The sequence below is a fragment of the Hyperolius riggenbachi genome, chromosome 2 (genome assembly GCF_040937935.1).
Source record: "Hyperolius riggenbachi isolate aHypRig1 chromosome 2, aHypRig1.pri, whole genome shotgun sequence".
Classification (NCBI taxonomy): domain Eukaryota; kingdom Metazoa; phylum Chordata; class Amphibia; order Anura; family Hyperoliidae; genus Hyperolius; species Hyperolius riggenbachi.
The window spans coordinates 65707370-65725693 of record NC_090647.1 but is presented as its reverse complement, the minus strand read 5'-3'; the positions used below and the strand labels follow the sequence as shown (position 1 = coordinate 65725693).

Here is an 18324-nt window from a genome sequence, read left to right as displayed (position 1 = left end):
AAGTTGCCAAACTTTCCAGATGGGATAATACATAAGTACAGACAAAAATGTCAGAAACATCTGATCTGCGTATGCTTGTTCAGGCTCTACAGCTAAAAGTATTAGAGGCAGAGGATCAGCAGGATAGTCAGGCAATTTGCATCATTTAAAAGGAAATACGGCAGCCTCCATATACCTCTCGCTTCAGTTGTTCTTTTAGGCCTCGTTCACATCATAAATCCATAGCGCTTTGCGTTTTTTGTGCGTATTTTTTTTAGCACCTCCCGCTGCTTACCTGCGCATTATCAATTTTTTGTAAAGCACTTTTGCAGAGTGATTTGTTTTTTCACTTCCTGCCGTCAGTCAGGAAGTGGACTCTTTGACCCGGAAAAGAATAAATACAATTTATTGTTAAAGGTGCTTGGGAAATCGCGATACAAAGCACTTTTTCAAGTGCTTAGCGATTTCCCGATACCTTCCGTTGAGCCAAAACACTCAGAAAATGGTACAGGCAGCACTTTGGTCGGCAGAAAGCAATTGAAACGCGCATTGACTCATAGGGAATCAATGCACAAGAGCTTTTAAGGCAATTTTCAAAATCGCCAGCGTTTAAAAAAACTCGAAACTCCCTAGGTGTGAACAAGCCCTAAGAGATTCTCCTACGACCGCAGTGCTAGCCACAAACTGTTAATCTCTTACCAGCTGATGGAGTTGAGCTGGGTCAGGTGACCTGTGATGACAGAAAAAGACTGGCTCTTGCCCTGGCGGCTCCTCCCCAAGTGCCTGGTAATGATGATGATGGGATAGAGGGAGTGGTCTGGGGATCTTTCACTCTAACAGGGAAAGGAGCTGCAGGAGCCAGCCAGCCAGGTATTTTAAATAGATTTCTTGCAAAAAAAATACAGATGTGCAATGCATGAAAATATACTGAGGCTGAATGAGAGCTTTAAAGATGAGCTTTCATTTTCATTGACTAGTGTTCTCCTTTATCACGGATTATTTACATTCCCGTCTTCCTAACTGATCACGCAAAGCGCAGATACTGGGAATTAGTGCAGCTCTCTGGGAACAGAGACAAGCCAGGGATGAGTCGCCAATAGATTCAGCATTCAGCATGATCCCTGGCTATGACTCAGAGCTGAATCACAGTCCTGGATAAACACATGTGGGAGACGTTATCCACTGGAAGAACTCTTCTCTATCTGTGCTGTGATGACATGTTGGGTGCAGAATTCAGGGGGGGGGGGGGTCTAAAAACTAACTACTTGTGCCAGGTTATATGGTTAGTCACGCCCCCTTTCTGGAAAACTACCATGGCCGTAAGGGCAACAATGGTTAATTTGCATATATTCAGCAGTGATGCACTGGGAGACATCTCGGAACTCACTCCAACCTGAATTATCGCAAATTCTTTCTGGTTTAAGAATGCAAACTTGTTTTCCATAGTATTTTAGTAAAGGGGCTTTTAGGACCATTGTGGCCCCTCACACACTCCTATGGGGTCTGGTTCACCATGAGCTTGCTGGTTGGTCTGTACCTCTGTCTTTGCAAAGATATTGTGGATGGGCGGTGCCTCATAGCGTGCCCTTGAGGGGTACTGGGTTTTTACCTGTGCCACTGAGCTAGCCTATCACTAAGTGAAGAGACAAGTAGTGCAGTGCCTGCCACAGTATGTTGCATTCCATTGATGCCAAAATGCTTGCCTTTTGCTTAAAGGATACCCGAACTGAAATGTGACATGAGATAGACATGTGTATGTACAGTGCCTAGCACACAAATACATATGCGGTGTTCCTTTTTTTCTTTCTCTGCCTGAAAGAGTTAAATATAAGGTATACAAGTGGCTGACTCAGTCCTGACTCAGACAGGAAGTGACTACAGTGTGACCATCACTGATAAGAATTCCAACTATAAAACACTTTCCTAGCAGAAAATGGCTTCGGAGAGCAAGAAAGAGGTAAAAAAAGGGGAATTTCATATCAGTGAGGGTCACACTGTAGTCATTTCCTGTCTGAGTCAGGACTGAGTCAGCCACTTTCATACCTAATATTTAACTCTTTCAGGCAGGGAAAGAAAAAAGGGAACACAGCATAGTTATTTGTGTGCTAGGCACTGTACATACACATGTCTATCTCATTATGTCACATTTCAGTTCGGGTATCCTTTAATGAAGTAGTCAGTCCTTGGTGTACTAGTGGAAATAATCACTCAAAATTTCAAACCGCAGCTGTCAGCGATTTCTATTTTAGATGCGAACAAAGCCTAAAGGTGCTCATTAGGGAAGATCAATACGATGTTTAAGTGGATAGTGAAGCACCACTCTTAATCCAATAGGTGATGTGCCGTGGCTAGGACCTGGCAGCACTCCTAGGTCAGCATCATATAGAAGAGAAGATAGCCGGCACCATCCAGTATAAATGCTCTTTTATTCTTCAATTCCCATAACAGCCATAATTGCAACGTTTCAGAGTAACATCAACTCCTTTATCAAGCTAGGCTGTATGTCAAATGCATCAAAATACAACATCCTTACCCTTTTATACCTAACATGGTGGGCTACTAGCCAATAGCGCTGCGCTATAGCTCTCTACCTATCACTGCAGTCCGTGCTCTTGCCGGACCTGATGGGGAACTGCGCTGCTAAGCACCCATTGGTCGCTGTCTGTAGGCTGCCGCCCTCTCCCATTTCAAAACTACTGGTCGGCGGCATGCGTCCAAACGGCCGCATATGTCACGCGTATATCCGCCGGCCCGCCCACTGCGGACCTGACGGGGAACTGCGCGGCATGACGCGTGCGGTGGTGCGGTTTAAAATACATGGATGTCACACCTGTGACTCCATGTTTGTAGTGTATGCTATGCTATAGCAGCGCTATTGGCTAGTAGCCCACCATGTTAGGTATAAAAGGGTAAGGATGTTGTATTTTGATGCATTTGACATACAGCCTAGCTTGATAAAGGAGTTGATGTTACTCTGAAACGTTGCAATTATGGCTGTTATGGTAATTGAAGAATAAAAGAGCATTTATACTGGATGGTGCCGGCTATCTTCTCTTCTGGAAGATCAATACGATGCAAATATTTGAGTTTATGCAAATTTATATGCAAATATATGCAGCTGAAAATGAACGAATCAATTTAAACCTTTGGTGGGAGTTGATTGGTCCATTTTCAAGCTGCATATAGTTAGATACAAATTTACATATATTTGCATAAACTTGGAAATATTTGCATCTTATCGATCACCCCTAGTGCCCATTAGTGGTACAATTTTCTTATACATTCAATTATTAGATCCATTAACAGCAATCGTATTGGTCAAAATTAGAAGGCGTTGATGGTGCTGATCGACAACAAAACTGCCAATCCATTGTGCAGATCAATTCTATCTGAAATGATCAGGGATTGGTTATATGTTTTGATGATTTAGTATCCTTTCCTTCCAATCACTATTATTGGATTGGAAGGTCAATGGCCAGCTTTAGGGATAGTATTGGCTCCGGGATGGGTTCGCCGACCTCAAACTTCCATCCCATGATGCTCCGCATGACTTCTGACCTGAAGTAAGCTAGCCAAGAATTTGCTGGGATAACCGAGTTAGCAAAGTTACGGTCACCTATTGCCGCATTAGCAAAGTTGCGGTCACCTATAGACTAACTTCAGGTGTGTGAAAGTTAGCGCTTCATAACAAGTAGAGTGTGAGAACCTGTCTAAGAAGCTTGCAATTCTCAGGTGTGTGATAGCCAAGGTAGAAGCAATATTTCTTTTCCAAGATTTCCCGGTATACTAGGACCATAGACAGTACGGTCACTTCACAAGCCACCAAGAAATAACAGAGTGCCAGACAAAGCTTTCATATGAAACTAGATCACTGTTATGACTGGAATCATAATAATCTGCAAGAGCTATACACTCAATTCAGCGGTCAACTTCCTATCTCGCAAAACAGCCTTGCCAAAACATATATATTTAATGCAATTACGTTTATTTCACACGGCAAGCAATTCCTGGCTTTTTGTGGTGCCTCTAGGAAAAGGCGACACAAACGTCATTGTTCTCAAGGAAGCCAATTCAAACTACAAGCTTGGCACTGGCTGGCCTTGCTAAATACTCTGCTGCAGACATGAGGTTGGCGCTGACTAGCAAAGTCACCTCCACAGCTGTCTATGAAACATGCCCGCCAGTGATGTCACTGTCATTCATTGTGACCGATGTTCTGCTTACATCACCATAGCACTTTGGCGGCGGCAGCAGCAGGAAATGGAGGTCATCAGCTCATCTTTCAGAAGGTACTGCCCATTTAAAGTAGACCTGAACACTTGCACAGGACACAAGGAAAACATAGAGAAATGCACCCTGTGTGTTTTTAGATTGAAGAGCCTGTCTAAATCCCCCTCATCTGTTAAGTAATCACAAGTATAAATTGATCTCTCAGCTATGTCAGCACAAAAGTTCAGCAGTCCTCGGCAGACATAGCTGGTTTGTAAACACAGGATGTTAATCCTTACTCTGCTTCCATGAAAGCAGGAGGTAGAGTTGGTCCAGCAACATGGCCGCCCGATCAATCTTTCCAGGTGGATCAATCGGGAATGGCGGAAAATCTTGGTTGCAAGGGCTTGACTCCATGTGCCCTCGCAGGTGTTCAGTATTGTGACGTTCAACAGACCCCGGGCGGTGTAGATTTCCCCCAACATTAAAGGCTCACCTGTCTACCGGTGTGACTCCTGACCACCTCCAGTATCACCTCGAGTGAATGTTCCACAGGACTCTGGCGCATGCTCCGATAAGATGATTGGGCAGTCACGATCCCTCCCCCCACGTCAGACTCCTGTGCACATGGTACATTCTCCACCAAGGTACCTCAATTGAGGCCATCTAGTATGCATAAGAAGTCTTACTCGCGTCTCACTGACCACCCCTACGGTGAGCTAGCAAGTGAGCAACATCATAGCGCTGGAGACACTTGTAACGGGGTTCTCAATGAGAGATTTTATAAACAAATAGGAATAGCCATGGTCTCAGCACTGGCTGTTATCTCTCCGTGTGTTTTGTAGTCTTTCCATAAGACAGAAAGCTGAGATGATGGAACTATTTAAACCTTCAGCTCCGCTAATGGCAGTCAGAGTCACCTGCAAATCGTCAAACACAGGAAAAAGCATAAAGAGAGTGTCGGAAGAATTATGCTCAACAGGCCACAAACCCTCTGCACCCACTTATCTGTAGGCAGCCTCCTGTCCCGTTTTGAGTTCTATCATTTTCTCATGCATTATACTCTACATCACTTTCCCTCCAGTCCCGGAAAAGAGAAAATAGTTGTGGTATAGTAACATGACTGCCCCATAAATATCTAGGCATCAGCTCCTAGGAAGGGGGGTGTGGCAAAGCCACACAGTCAGCTTATGAGGCATTTTGGCCGGGTGTGAAGAAGAAAGTATCGCACTGATGCAACGTGGTGTGGAATGCCAGAGGGGCAACCAGGGTAATTTATCCCTCTTTGCCACGGTCCGCCTGTACAAATGCGATCAGGAATGGTAGGACATTTTAAGTGACTGTATACCGGCTTGATCAACAGAGATGATGAAGATGCAAATAATTTGCGGCCTGATTGTTAATTTCATTGTACACAGTTTGGAACTGAGCCTAACAACAGGAAGTGCAAGGAAGAGCAACTGATTGGTCCAATTTCAAGCTTTCCACAATTTTTAAGTAAGCCATAATTATTGGCAATGCATCAACCATCTCTATGGATCGTTGGGCCTGATGTAATAATACCGGTACTAATGCCAGCTGGTTAACGAAAGTTGCGCAGTTAGCTTTGCCAGCAGTTGATGGGCAAAGCATATTAAAAAGGACCACTATTGTGAAAACTCGCAAAATTTTAATGCATGTAAAAACATACAAATAAGAAGTACGTCTTTTCCAGAGTAAAATGAGCCATACATTATTTTTCTACTACGTTGCTATCACTTGCAGTAGGTAGTAAAAGTCTGACAGAACTGACAGGTTTTGGACTAGCCCATCTCCTCATCGGGGCTTCTCAGGGTTTTATTTATTTTCAAAAGCACTTCGTGAATGGCAGTTGCACCATACAACTTCCAAAAAAAGTGCACGGTGAGCAGGGAGGCTGGTCAGCATCTTTGTATAAATGTCTTTCAGGGAATGTCTTTATAAAGAATAAAGGCCAACCTGAGAATCCCCTATAGAGAGATGGACTAACCCAAAACCTGTCGGTCAGATTTCTACTACTTACTGTAAGAAACAAGAACATAGGAGTAAAGTAATTTTATGGCTCATTTTACTCTGGAAGATACATATTTGTATGTGTTTCCACGCAGTTTAGATTTTACCATTTTTTTGCGATAGTGGTCCTTTAAGTATAAAAAAATGCATGTTACCATAGCAACCGGCACATTACTTGTATAGGTAATCTTGCTGTGAGCTGCTTGTGCACGGCAATATCAACGTCAGTTTGTGCATCACGCCCATTGCTTTTCATAAATGTCTATAGTTCTCGTTCCCTAGCAGCTACATTGAAATTCCTCCGGTTCTCCTGATCATCGGCAACATACGCATTCACCTGTGAATTCACAGTGGCTTCTTTTACGTAAAGCAGCTTGTTAATTTATATTTAGGGACACTTTTATTAGAATTCTGAAGCAGAACTGAGCTGACTTCATCCCTCTAAAAACAGGATTAAGAGCGGAGTCATGCAATAAAACCTATTAGTGTGGGCTGGACAAGTAAAAATGTCACCACTAATAGTGTATTACTGTGAAAAATCCAGTCGCCGTCGTTTAATGCAAAGAGGAGAGGTGGTACAATCAGGAATGCTGATGAAATGGAAATAATACCGGGGTGAAGCAGAACAAGGCAATGTCTACAGCTTGAAAAGGGACCAATCGAAAGCAGCCGCGGTGGCATTGGATTGGTTCATTTTCAAGCTACATAAATTAGCATAAATCTCAATCATCTCAGAATTATTTGCATCTCATTGTTATGAGGACAATCCCTGGCAGGGTTTCGCTGCTGTAGGTTTCCCCGTAAGGGAGATTTCTCATTTCCTCTCCATGTAAATAATGTCGCTGAGGCAGGAAGCAGTTGAGATTTTCCACAGTGGGGAAACAGGAAACCTCCTCCTCATGGACAGTCGGAAGGTCTTCTGTCTTCACCCAACTACTATTCAGAGAAATGACAGGAAGTCAAAGGAAATCTTACCATTCGGGACACCCAATCAAATCCTGTCAGAGCCTCAGAGGCTTTGTACTCTTGCCTCCACACTTTTCAAAACTAAAAAGGTTCTAATAGGAGAGTGCAGAAATAGCCATAACAGATACAGCCGCTGCTATGGAGCCCTGAAACATAAAGGGGGGCCCTAGGTAGCCCTAAAGTGGAACCTGAGGTGAGAGGGATATGGAGGCTGACATGTATTTACTTTTAAACAATGTAAATTGCCTGGCTATCCTGCTGATCCGGTGCCTCTCATAGATCCTGAACAAGCATGCAGATCTGTTTTTGACTGGATTAGCTGCATGCTAGTTTCAGGTTTGCAATTCAGACAATACTGCAGCTAGCAGATCAGCTAGACTGCCAGGCAACTGGTAATTTAAAAAGAAATAAAATAAATAAGCCAACCTCCACATCCCTCTCACCTCAGGCTTCCTGTTAACGCATTTAATGCACTTTTGAATTTTCATGCACCGTGATTGTACATCATGATGTGTATGCACTGTATATTTGCAGATGAGTTTCCATAGCAATGCATATGCATGAGGTAAGGAAGTTATTAATGTGTTTAGGTGTGGCGGTCTCATCAAAAGTAAGGCCACACAATATTTAGGGCCCGTTTCCACTACACGCAGATTTGATGCAGATTGGATGCAGAATGGATGCAGAAAAACTGACTCCAATTAATGTCTATGGGCCTGTTTCAACTAAACGCGATTATTCTGATGCAGATTTTCCCATAGGCATTCATTGGAGTCAGCTTTTCTGCATCCATTCTGCATCCAATCTGCGTGTAGTGGAAACAGGCCCTTTGTTATGCCACTATTTCTATACCTTCCTTTAAATGGAACTGCAGGAGTCTCTCCTCTCCATACAGAAGAATACGCTAGGAACTGAACAACATGACTCTACAGCGATTAATTCAAAGCTTCCCATCTATAATGATCATCTCTGCGACAATAAATGCAAATGAACAAGAGAGCTCGGCTAAAAACTCTGATTTTTCATATTGCTTTCTTTTACGTCATAACTAATCTATGGTTGTCTGGAAAAGTGAGAAACTGCAAACTAAACAACTTCCCTATCCCTTCTGTGACAGAATGCAGGACAATTGACCACTCTACCGTAAACAGCGGCCATGCAGCATCATAGGACTCGCCCATTCAGACCTTAATCTCGTCTACTCATGATCCAACTGCACAGCATGAAGGGAGGTTCCAAATGGGAATGTCACAAAGACATCCCACATAGGGTCCTTTCACACTTAATGCGTTGGTGTGCGTTAGTACGCGTTGGTATGCGTTTTTCCCATAGCAGTGCATTGTGAAAAAGCTTTCAGTTTAGGGTACTGTACTCTTTTTTTTTTGAGGATGTCAGCATGTAGAGATTGTAACAAATAGGTTTTCTATTACATTTGGGGGAAAAACACACACTAACGTGTAATAACGCAAAGACATGCCCAACGCAGCAGATTAAGTGTTAGGCTGCATTTCCACTTGTGCGGTGCGAATTGCCGCGGTAAAAATTCGCATGCGGATGCGAATTTCGCATGCGGGTCTATGCGAATTTTTGTGCAAATTCGCATGAAAATTTGCATGGATGACGATGTATGCGAATTTAACCATGGCAGTGCAGGTGTGCTTTTCCATTGTTTCTATGCGAATTTTCATGCGAATTCGCACGAAAATTCGCATACCCAAACCTCATGCGAATTTCCTATTAAATACATTGTATGCGATTCACATTGCGGTATGCGATATGCGAATTCTGATGGCTCTGCCATGCGAATTTTTTCTGCACAGAAAACGCAAAAGAATCCTGACAAGTGGAAAGAGTCCCATTCACTTGTATTGCTATGCGAATTTGCATGCGAAAAACGCATGCGAATTCGCGATAGTGGAAATGAGCCCTAAAAGGGAAAACCTGAACTGAAAATTAAAGTCAAAATAAACATACACAAGTCATACTTACCTCCCGTGTACACTGCTCCTCAATCTCTTTCTACTGTCCTGCGTCCTGTTTGTCCACTGTGGGTCAAGGGAATTCTCCGTCCTCCATTTTGAAAATGGCCATTACCCCATAACAGCTTCATGGTTAGCACACTGTTAAACTGTAACATTGCCAACATGAGCCATAGGGAAACATGGACATTACTGGGCACATCAGTTGTCCTCTCAGCTATAACTGACAGCAACGGATATATAACTGAAAGCAGCTGATATATTTCTGTTCTGACAAAATGTTGTCAGAACTGGAAGGGATCATTGTCAGAAGAAAATGGTGAGCTTCTGAGAAGAACTGATGGCAAGGTAACTATGTAATGTTTATTTGAAGTTACATTGTGTTTATTTTAAATGATTTTACTTAGTTCAGGTTCCCTTTAAGTGGGAACTGTGCCATAGGAAAGCATGGGCATTACTTTAAAAATCAGCTTTCTTTCGGTTATAACGGAGAGCAACTGAGTAAGTGTAAAAGGGGCTTTAAAAAGAAACTTCGACCAAGAATTGAACTTTATCCCAATCAGTAGCTGATACCCCCTTTTACATAAGAAATCTATTCCTTTTCACAAACAGACCATCAGGGGGGCGCTGTATGACTGATATTGTGGTAAAACCCCTCCCACAAGAAACTGAGGACCATGGTACTCCTGGCAGTTTCCTGTCTGTGAACCTTGTTACATTGTGGGAAATAGCTGTTTACAGCGGTTTCCAACTGCCAAAAAAGCATGCAGCAGCTACATCACCTGCCAACAGTAAAAATGTCACCATGTAATAAATGTTAGAATGTAAATCAGGGATTTTACAATGGGCAAACACTGACTAAATCATTTATACATAATAATTGTAAAAATGAAGCACTTTTTTATTGCATTATTTTCACTGGAGTTTTCCTTTAAGGTGGCCACACACAATGCAGTCTGACTGATCAATCAATCACCAATGAACCCATCTTTCATGTAGTACAAGAGACTAACTGAAAAATATATCCAAGTCACGGTTAATCGATTGCGGTTATACTACATAGATGTTAGTAAGATTATATAAAAATTGTATTGTCAGATTGCATAGTGTGTGGCAACCTTAAAGGGATACTGTAAGGGGGGGGGGGTCGGAGGAAAATGAGTTGAAGTTACCCGGGACTTCTAAGGGCCCCCCGCAGGCATCCTGTGCCCGTGCAGCCACTCACCGATGCTCTGGCCCCGCCTCCGGTTCACTTCTGGAATTTCAGACTTTAAAGTCTGAAAACCACTGCGCCTGCGTTGCCGTGCCCTCGCTTCCCCTGATGTCACCAGGAGCGCATGGCGCAGGCACAGACCATACTGGGCCTGCGCAGTACGCTCCTGGTGCCATCAGCGGGAGTGAGGACACGGCAACGCAGGCGCAGTGGTTTTCAGACTTTAAAGCCTGAAATTCCAGAAGTGAACCAGAGGCGGGGCCGGAGCATTGGGGAGTGGCTGTGCGGGCACAGGATGTCTGTGGGGGACCATTAGAAGCCCCGGGTAACTTCAACTCATTTTCCCCTGACCCCCCTACAGTGTCCCTTTAAGTGTACATAAATATAGACATGCTCAAAGACAGAGAAAGAAAAAAAAAATAATTTGTACCAGTACCTGCCAGCTAATATTTAAAGTGGGAGTGGGAGTCTCCTAATAAGTTTCATAGCCAATGACCTACTTCGTCAGATGCTTAGTTTAAACTATCATGAATCACCAAGCAGAAAGGAAGAAAAGGCTGAACCTGGATAGACCAGGCAAGGTGCTGCATGAAAACAGGGTCAATCAGGAGTAGACACATTATAGAAAGCTAGAGCAAGTAAAACTAGCACCATTGGCAACAGCTACATCTGGAAGGGGCTCTGGCCACCTGGATGCTGGTAATTGTCCAGCCCAGAGGAGGATACAATGCTTTGTGAAACTCCTCAATCAGTGGAGTGCACGGTAAAGGCGCGGACACGCCTTTGAAGGATGTCACCTGATGTGCCCTTATGCAACATCACTAGGCCAGGCTACACAGAATGTCAGCAGTGTAGCTATGCAGGGAGTTAGAGGGATGACGGAGGGGCAGGTGCGTAATGTCACACGGCGGACAGGGGAGCAGGATAGCAGAGGGATGAGGTGAGGCAGATCGCTTGGGGGGGGGCGCCTGTTTATTGGCTGTGGCGATCATTATCGGGCCACCTCAGCTGACTTTAGTCATGAATGTGTATGAGGCTCAAGTGCTATGCATGGTCGATAACAGGCTTATCATTTTGAGTTGATGAAAATTGGCATGTAGTTTGAAACTAGACCTAATCCAATTCCAAACTGCATTCATTTGCAAGATATTCAAATAAAAATGTAATCAACTCAAATGTATAATTTCTCATTGATGATCCCTAGATGTACAGCACATTAGAGTCATGGAGAAAGAGAACTACTTGTATTTTGTAAGGCAACGTTCACATTATGAAACGCGGATGGCCGTGTGTTCGGAACGCAATACATACGAACACACGCCATCCGTGTTTCTATGCGTTGCGTGGCTGATCCCATTCACCTGAAGTGAATAGGTCAGCCGTGCGTTTTTGCAAAAAATGCGTGCAGCATGCGTTCCCGGACCGCACTGGTCCGGAACGCATGCAGTGTGAACATAAGACAGTGCAGTCTATGCACTGTCTGATGTTGTGCGTGTCGGCCTCCTGCACGCGTTCCCGAAACGCGGATGGGAACGCGTGCAATGGGAACGGGGCCTAAGGGACTAAAACAAACCTAAAAGCCCTTAATTAAAATTCCCAAATCCTACTAAATAGATCCATATTATCCCATGCCTTTCACTGAGTAAGGCCATTTTAGCCATAAACGGCTGTCTGCAAGTATGTTTCTGTATAATGAATGGGCAAACTGTAAACCAGCTGTTCCGGACGTGTTTGGCTTTTCAGGGACAGAAAGGAATAATCTGCAAATGTATTCATTGGGTCGAAGTGATGCATGATGGGAGTCTTTTCTTTCTCATATAAAGTGGAATAACTGCAAATATTTTGTTTTAAGAAGACAAACTAATATTGACAATCCCAACCTAATATTCAGTATGTCAATAACAGCACACGATGGGTACTACCTTGTGGGACATCACCATAAGCCGGCAGCTTGCTAGATCAGTTTGCGTAGAGGTAATGTTAGCTGTTTTTGCCTGTATGACTTGCTGTCACTATCACACCTCGCCACTGGTTGTACCAAGAGCCTCAAGCCCTTCTTTTGCCAGCAGGCCAGGGAGGGTTAGGCCGCTCAGCAGGTCAGAATGTGTTCCCAGCAGGGAGAGATTTAGTACGGGAGTCTTTATTTTGCTGAACAACCCCATTTATAGCCAGGCCTTTTCTCCATCAAGGCTGATCCTTCACAGCAAGGAGCCCTTTCAATCATTTACTTGGGATGTCTGCAGCAGAACAAACGGGCTTGCTCATGCAGATGAGTTTGCCAGACTTGTGTGTACGTTCCTCAGTCTCAGGCTCCTCATTGTTCTCAGTGAAACATGAGCCCTTAATATGGAAAGCAGTGCGGAAAGATAAGGAGAGGAAAAGATCAATATGTGCACTTTTACAGCCACTTTCCTGGGGAAAATAGCTGCAGAGATTTGTGGAGAAGAGAAGTTCCAACAGAGCAGTTCACGTCATTTCTGGTGTATGGAAATGTGTGCAGAAAAGCATACCCGGCTGAGTTGGCCATTATAGAGTGGCAAGGCTGGATTTATACTTTTTTTCACTCCTAAGCCAAATTTCTTGCAGCTTCCATTCCATGTGCAGCGCCCCCTCTGATTCCTTGTGCTGCCCCTTCTTCCATGTCTAACATTCATGTACAGCAGCAGCCTCCTTCAGTTCTATACAGGTCCCTTATTTGCAACTTTTGTATTCCATTTGCAGCCCTTCTTCAATATGCAGCAATCCCTCTTCCATGTCTAGGCGCCCTTTGGCCAGCTGCCGCTCAAGGCCTGGGCCTGGCTGGCCTTTCCGGAAATCCGCCCCTGATGAGTGGAGCTTCTGAAATATGCAGGCCAGAACGCTCCAGCCATGGCTGCTGTACACAGGTGGCTAAGACCGCGGACATAGGGCAAGTGTTTAGTCGCGTCACCCCTTCGACTTCTAAAGCTATGAACTAGGGGAAGAGATTGGAGTAGCGCAATGCAGGGGGGTCCAATCAAACAGAGAGACCCATTAGGACTACATAATACACATTGGGGTAGACGCAGAAAAGTGAGGTAATATTCCCATGCTCAGACAGCGGACGGCAATATAACTTACTACTGGCAGCAGTGTACCGCGAGTTACGTTAATTGCGTGACCTGCAGTACTCGAATAGCGCAAGCGTTGTTACGGTAATGAGCGTTACTAATGACCAATGGTACTCAAGATTTGTGACCATTGCTACAGTAACATACTTTACTATCAGCAATGATCCATAGAAACAAGCATTACCGTATAGCAGTGCTCGGGCTTCTCAAGTACCGGAAGTTATGCGAGTAGTGTAACCCGCAGCAGGCACTGCCGATAGTAACAGTGATATTGTTGCAGTTTTATGTATCAATCCCAACTTGTATTACTCAACTTTCCTCATTACACAACCCTTATATGGAGTAAAAAACAACTCTTAAATTTGGCAAGGGAGGTGGTTGGTTTACTTTAAGTTCCCTTAAAGCGGATCCAAGATACAAAACTAACTATAACAAGTAACTTGTCTGTATATCTTATCTAAAGTTTAGATAGTTTACACAACAAATCTAGCTGCAAACAGTTTTAATAGAAAATGATTGTTTATTCCTGTGATACAATGACACCAGCCATGTTGTTTGTAAGCATTACACAGAGGCAGGCTTATCTGTATCTTGAGCCATCAGCCTAATGCTGGATACACACCATGAGTTTCCGCGTTCGATGCGTCCGTCGATACGCGTCGATTCGATTATTTCTGAGCATTTCCGAGCGCATTTCGATTATTTTTAGGTCGAATAACATGTAAAGTATGGCAAATCCACCTAACGATCCATCGAACCGCGAATCGGACATGTCGGAAATAATCGAATCGACGGACGCATCGAACGCGGAAACGCATGGTGTGTATCCAGCATTATCCCCTCTCCTCCTGAAATCAATGGCTAGTAACAACTCCTCCTCCTCCTGCCCAGACTGAGCTCCCATGAGCCCTTGCTACTGCCAAGGCTCTCTGAAAACTTGTGGGCGTGGTTTATTTAGTTTATAGGGAATTAGAGTATTAAAACAAAAAAGTATTTGGCTTGAGGAATGCCCTATAAACAATAGGAAAGGAACACAATTATGCAATGAGTAAAAGTTCACCTCGGATCCACTTAAGTAAACCTGTAAGATGTTTAAAAAAAAAAAAAAACATTCTTTGTCTATCAAAATCATGAGAACACTAGCAGATTGCTGTATGATTGACCGAGATCTTCCATCCTGCTCTATGAACGAAGTTGGTCAATTCAACATATCATGGGCCAGTTTTTATCGATCGAGCACACTGGGTCACACGCTATTATCTCTTGACTCAATGAAATCGAATGGTCAATCATACAGCTAAATCGCTTGATGTATGGACGGGTTGATAATGCAGGGCATCATCTAAGAAGATAAGGCAGTTTGACAAGCAGTTGAATGCAGCATCTCTCCTGAAACAATCAAAAACCATAACACTTGTATCTCACTGAACAAGAAGGTCATGCTTTCCTTGTGTAAGAGTTGAATAAACCAGATTTTACACCACACTGACATGGCTCCTGTTATTAGAAAACAACAACAGGGAAGTTCCATTTATCATTATTGACACGCATACATATATTTTAAGTTAAGGTTTACATTAGATCTGAATTCCAGCTTGAATTATTAGCAACTCACTGATCATTGCTACATATCGTACTGAAAACAAATAGCAAGCTATACTCAGAATAGTAATAGACCGTAATCTATAATCTCATGTCTCCAAGGCAAACCTCAATTTTGTGGGGGTTAAACTTTATATATATGGCTGGTCTGTTAAGTGCTGAAAGGACTATATCCATGCAACACATGACCAAGATAGACACATACTAACTATAACATATGCCTCTCTGCCTTTAATGCTGACCAGGTGTGCTGACTCAATGTGTGACAAACCTATGCCTCCACCGAGAATACTGTAGTGTCCTTGTTCTAATTCAGAGACATTAGAGCCCAGCATTTAACCAGCATGACTGGAGCAAGCTACTAAGAGTGATGAAGGACTTCTCTACCTTACTCTGCAAAAGAAATGACCTTTAAATCTCCTAGCCCATCTGAACTACTGCACCAACCGTGACATATGTAGCCCTTCTCAGTCTAATAATCACATAGATGTGTGGGCAGAATAAAGTGTGATCATGCAATATTTACATATCTCAAGAATACAATGAGATCACGCAATAGCATATCTCAACTTATGGATTCTTAACAAATCGATTAAAGAGTAACTGTCAGGCTGCAATAGCTAATTTAAACCTCTATTCTCCTGTGTTAAACAGTTTAGAAGGAAGCCAAAAAGGCAATACTGAAGTTAAAAATCTCTCTTACTTTGATGTTTGCTGAACAGCAAGACTGTATATTCACAAGCCCCTAAGAAGAACGACAGGCCGCATAACAGATACTGCAAAGCATTCTGGAGCTCCTTCGCCCCACTGAACTCCCTTGGCCCTCCCCTTCATTTACCTATCCCGCCCTAAGGCTGCTTACAGTGAGAAGTTACAGGCTCATGTTACAGCAGCTTGTAACCTCGTGCAGCCAAGCTCCCAGCACTAAAAAATCAACGTGCTTTTCACAGGGCACGTTCCATTAGAGTATACTGCAGGAGTCCTCTATTGTTCCTAGCCACATGGCTAATTAATATTCACTGCACAGTAGTGTTGTCCGATCATGAACCATTTTTTGTGAGTCAAATCATCAGGAAGCAAGGTGAGGGAGGATATTACATCACAATTGGCTTCATACAAGACAGACAAACATGGAACCTGCCATGAGCTGTCAGGCGCATCATTATCTGCAAATACTATATAAAAATTCTGTGAAATCCAAACGAGGACAGTGAAATGCAAATGTAATGTAAGTACAGGCAATATTTAGCTACTGATATATGTGTTGTTTTTTTCTCTGAGACCCTATACCTAAGAGCTCCTCTTTAAGGGGATACGAACTGAAACTACAAAATGCATCGGTCTACAACAGGAGACATAAAGATGCTCCAACAGCAGCACATGGACAAACAAAAACTCCCTTGAAATAACCAAAGCTTAATACAATGGCAGTATAAAGGACCCCATGCATCAGACGATGTATGGGCAGATCGACCAAGAGAGAGAGATCTCTCTCTCTCTCATCGAAGAGAGATCTGTTGGCTGCCCATACACCACAGGCCAATTCCTTATAGAATTAAACAAAAAGCATCCTGGTATTAGGCTTTCTGCTGCCACCACCTCTGCCACTGTCCCCTAAGTATTAATGTGCCCAACCCTGCTCCCCCTCTCCGGTGCCTGTGCATTCAGATCTCATCTGCAACTGTCCACCAGCTCCTGGTCTCATCAGCTGCTTCCCATGAGCACGGACATCACGTGGTGGGCTCGTGTAGCACGCGTGTCATGTCACATGCACACGCTTGGAAGAAGCATGTAACAAGTGCAGTTGGACAGTCACGGCAGCTAGAGGAGTCGAGATATGAATGCACGGGCACTAGGGGGACACATTTACATTTGGGGGACAGTAGCTGGGGTCCGTCACAATATGCAAGCCATTAACGGCATGCACCGATCGACCACATAGGACCAAAATCTTTCCAGCACGCTCAATAAATTCAACCGATTTCGGGCAGAAAACAGATGAATATATCGATCAATCAAATGATTGTTGCCGTACCGATTTTCATCTGATTCAATAAAATATTCAAGTCATATGGTTGATCAGGCCGCATAATCGATACATGCAGTGTTCTCTCCAGGCTTTTTTTGCTGGATCCTCCACCCGGCTAAAATTGGTGAGCAACCAGCTATCATCAGCTGGCCTCTTCATCCTCCTACCATGCTGTACGTAGAGTCATTCCCCTATCGCACCCCACCCACATACTTTTTCATGCCACCCGGCTGAGAAAAAAAATTCTGTGGAGAACACTGACATGTGTGGCCACCTTCACTCCTCCACTCTAATTTACTCCACCTAGAACTGTACTAGTGTGATGTTTACAGCAACAATGGGAAGCATTTAGAGCACCAAAGTGAAGCTAAATAAACCAGCCAGACTTACTTGAGAAAATATCTTTGTCCTGAAGAAGTTTTGGCCATTTCCCATCCTGGAGGCAGAGGAACATCATCTGGGATTTCGTAGGAAGACTGTCGGAGATGCTGACTCGGAGGGGGAGGTACTTGAGTAGAAACCACACCTGCCGGGGAAAGAGCGCCAGGAGACACTGCGCCGAGCTGCAGGGAGGCCGGGGAGGAGTGCGCGCGAACATGTTGCGGAGTAAGTGCTCCCGCTGATCCACCGTCGGTGCTGGCCTGTGAAAAAGTAGATGTGGTGTTTTTGAAACAAAAGGTACTGGTGTCAAGTGGGACCCAACCCCTCCCCCTAAGACATATTGGGCTGAGGTATTGAGTGCACACAAAAAAAAAAGGTACAGATTTTAGCAATATATAATAAAAGAATGCAAAAGGAATCATAACAATATACGGTAGCAGAAAATAAAAATATTTTGAGGAGAGGCTACCAGAAAGAGCCTATGTAGGGGCCTACGGACAGCTGATTTTTAACTTTTCAGTAAATAAAGGAACAGGGAGGGGGATAGGAGGAGGCCAATTTATACTCATGGTCTTCACCACTTAACACCCAGGGCAGCTGTATAGCAAATTAAAAATGCATTCTAAAAATGTGGTTTATTATTAAAAAAAAAAAAAACTTTCATTTTACCTCATTTTTTTATATCTAAGGGTTAAAATAGCCACTTTGTCCTTACATAAAGGACTTGCTGAGCAGGAGATGGTGGAAGGCAGATAAGAAATCACCTCATTAGACTTAATTGACCACAAACAAACTCCCATTGTACTTCAAACAGAAAACATCAGTTACAGTTGAAGAATTTCACAC

At 43.6% G+C, this 18324-nt stretch overlaps 1 protein-coding gene across 4 annotated transcripts in view; it reads right to left on the bottom strand.

Moving 5' to 3' along the window:
- Positions 1 to 18324, bottom strand: part of YAP1 (Yes1 associated transcriptional regulator) — a 105388-nt gene that overhangs the window by 67011 nt on the left and 20053 nt on the right. For all 4 annotated transcript variants that reach the window (XM_068266857.1, XM_068266856.1, XM_068266855.1 and 1 more), the window contains exon 2: positions 17488 to 17738. In XM_068266857.1, the coding sequence (XP_068122958.1) occupies positions 17488 to 17738 (251 nt within the window). The remainder of the gene's footprint in view (positions 1 to 17487; positions 17739 to 18324) is intronic.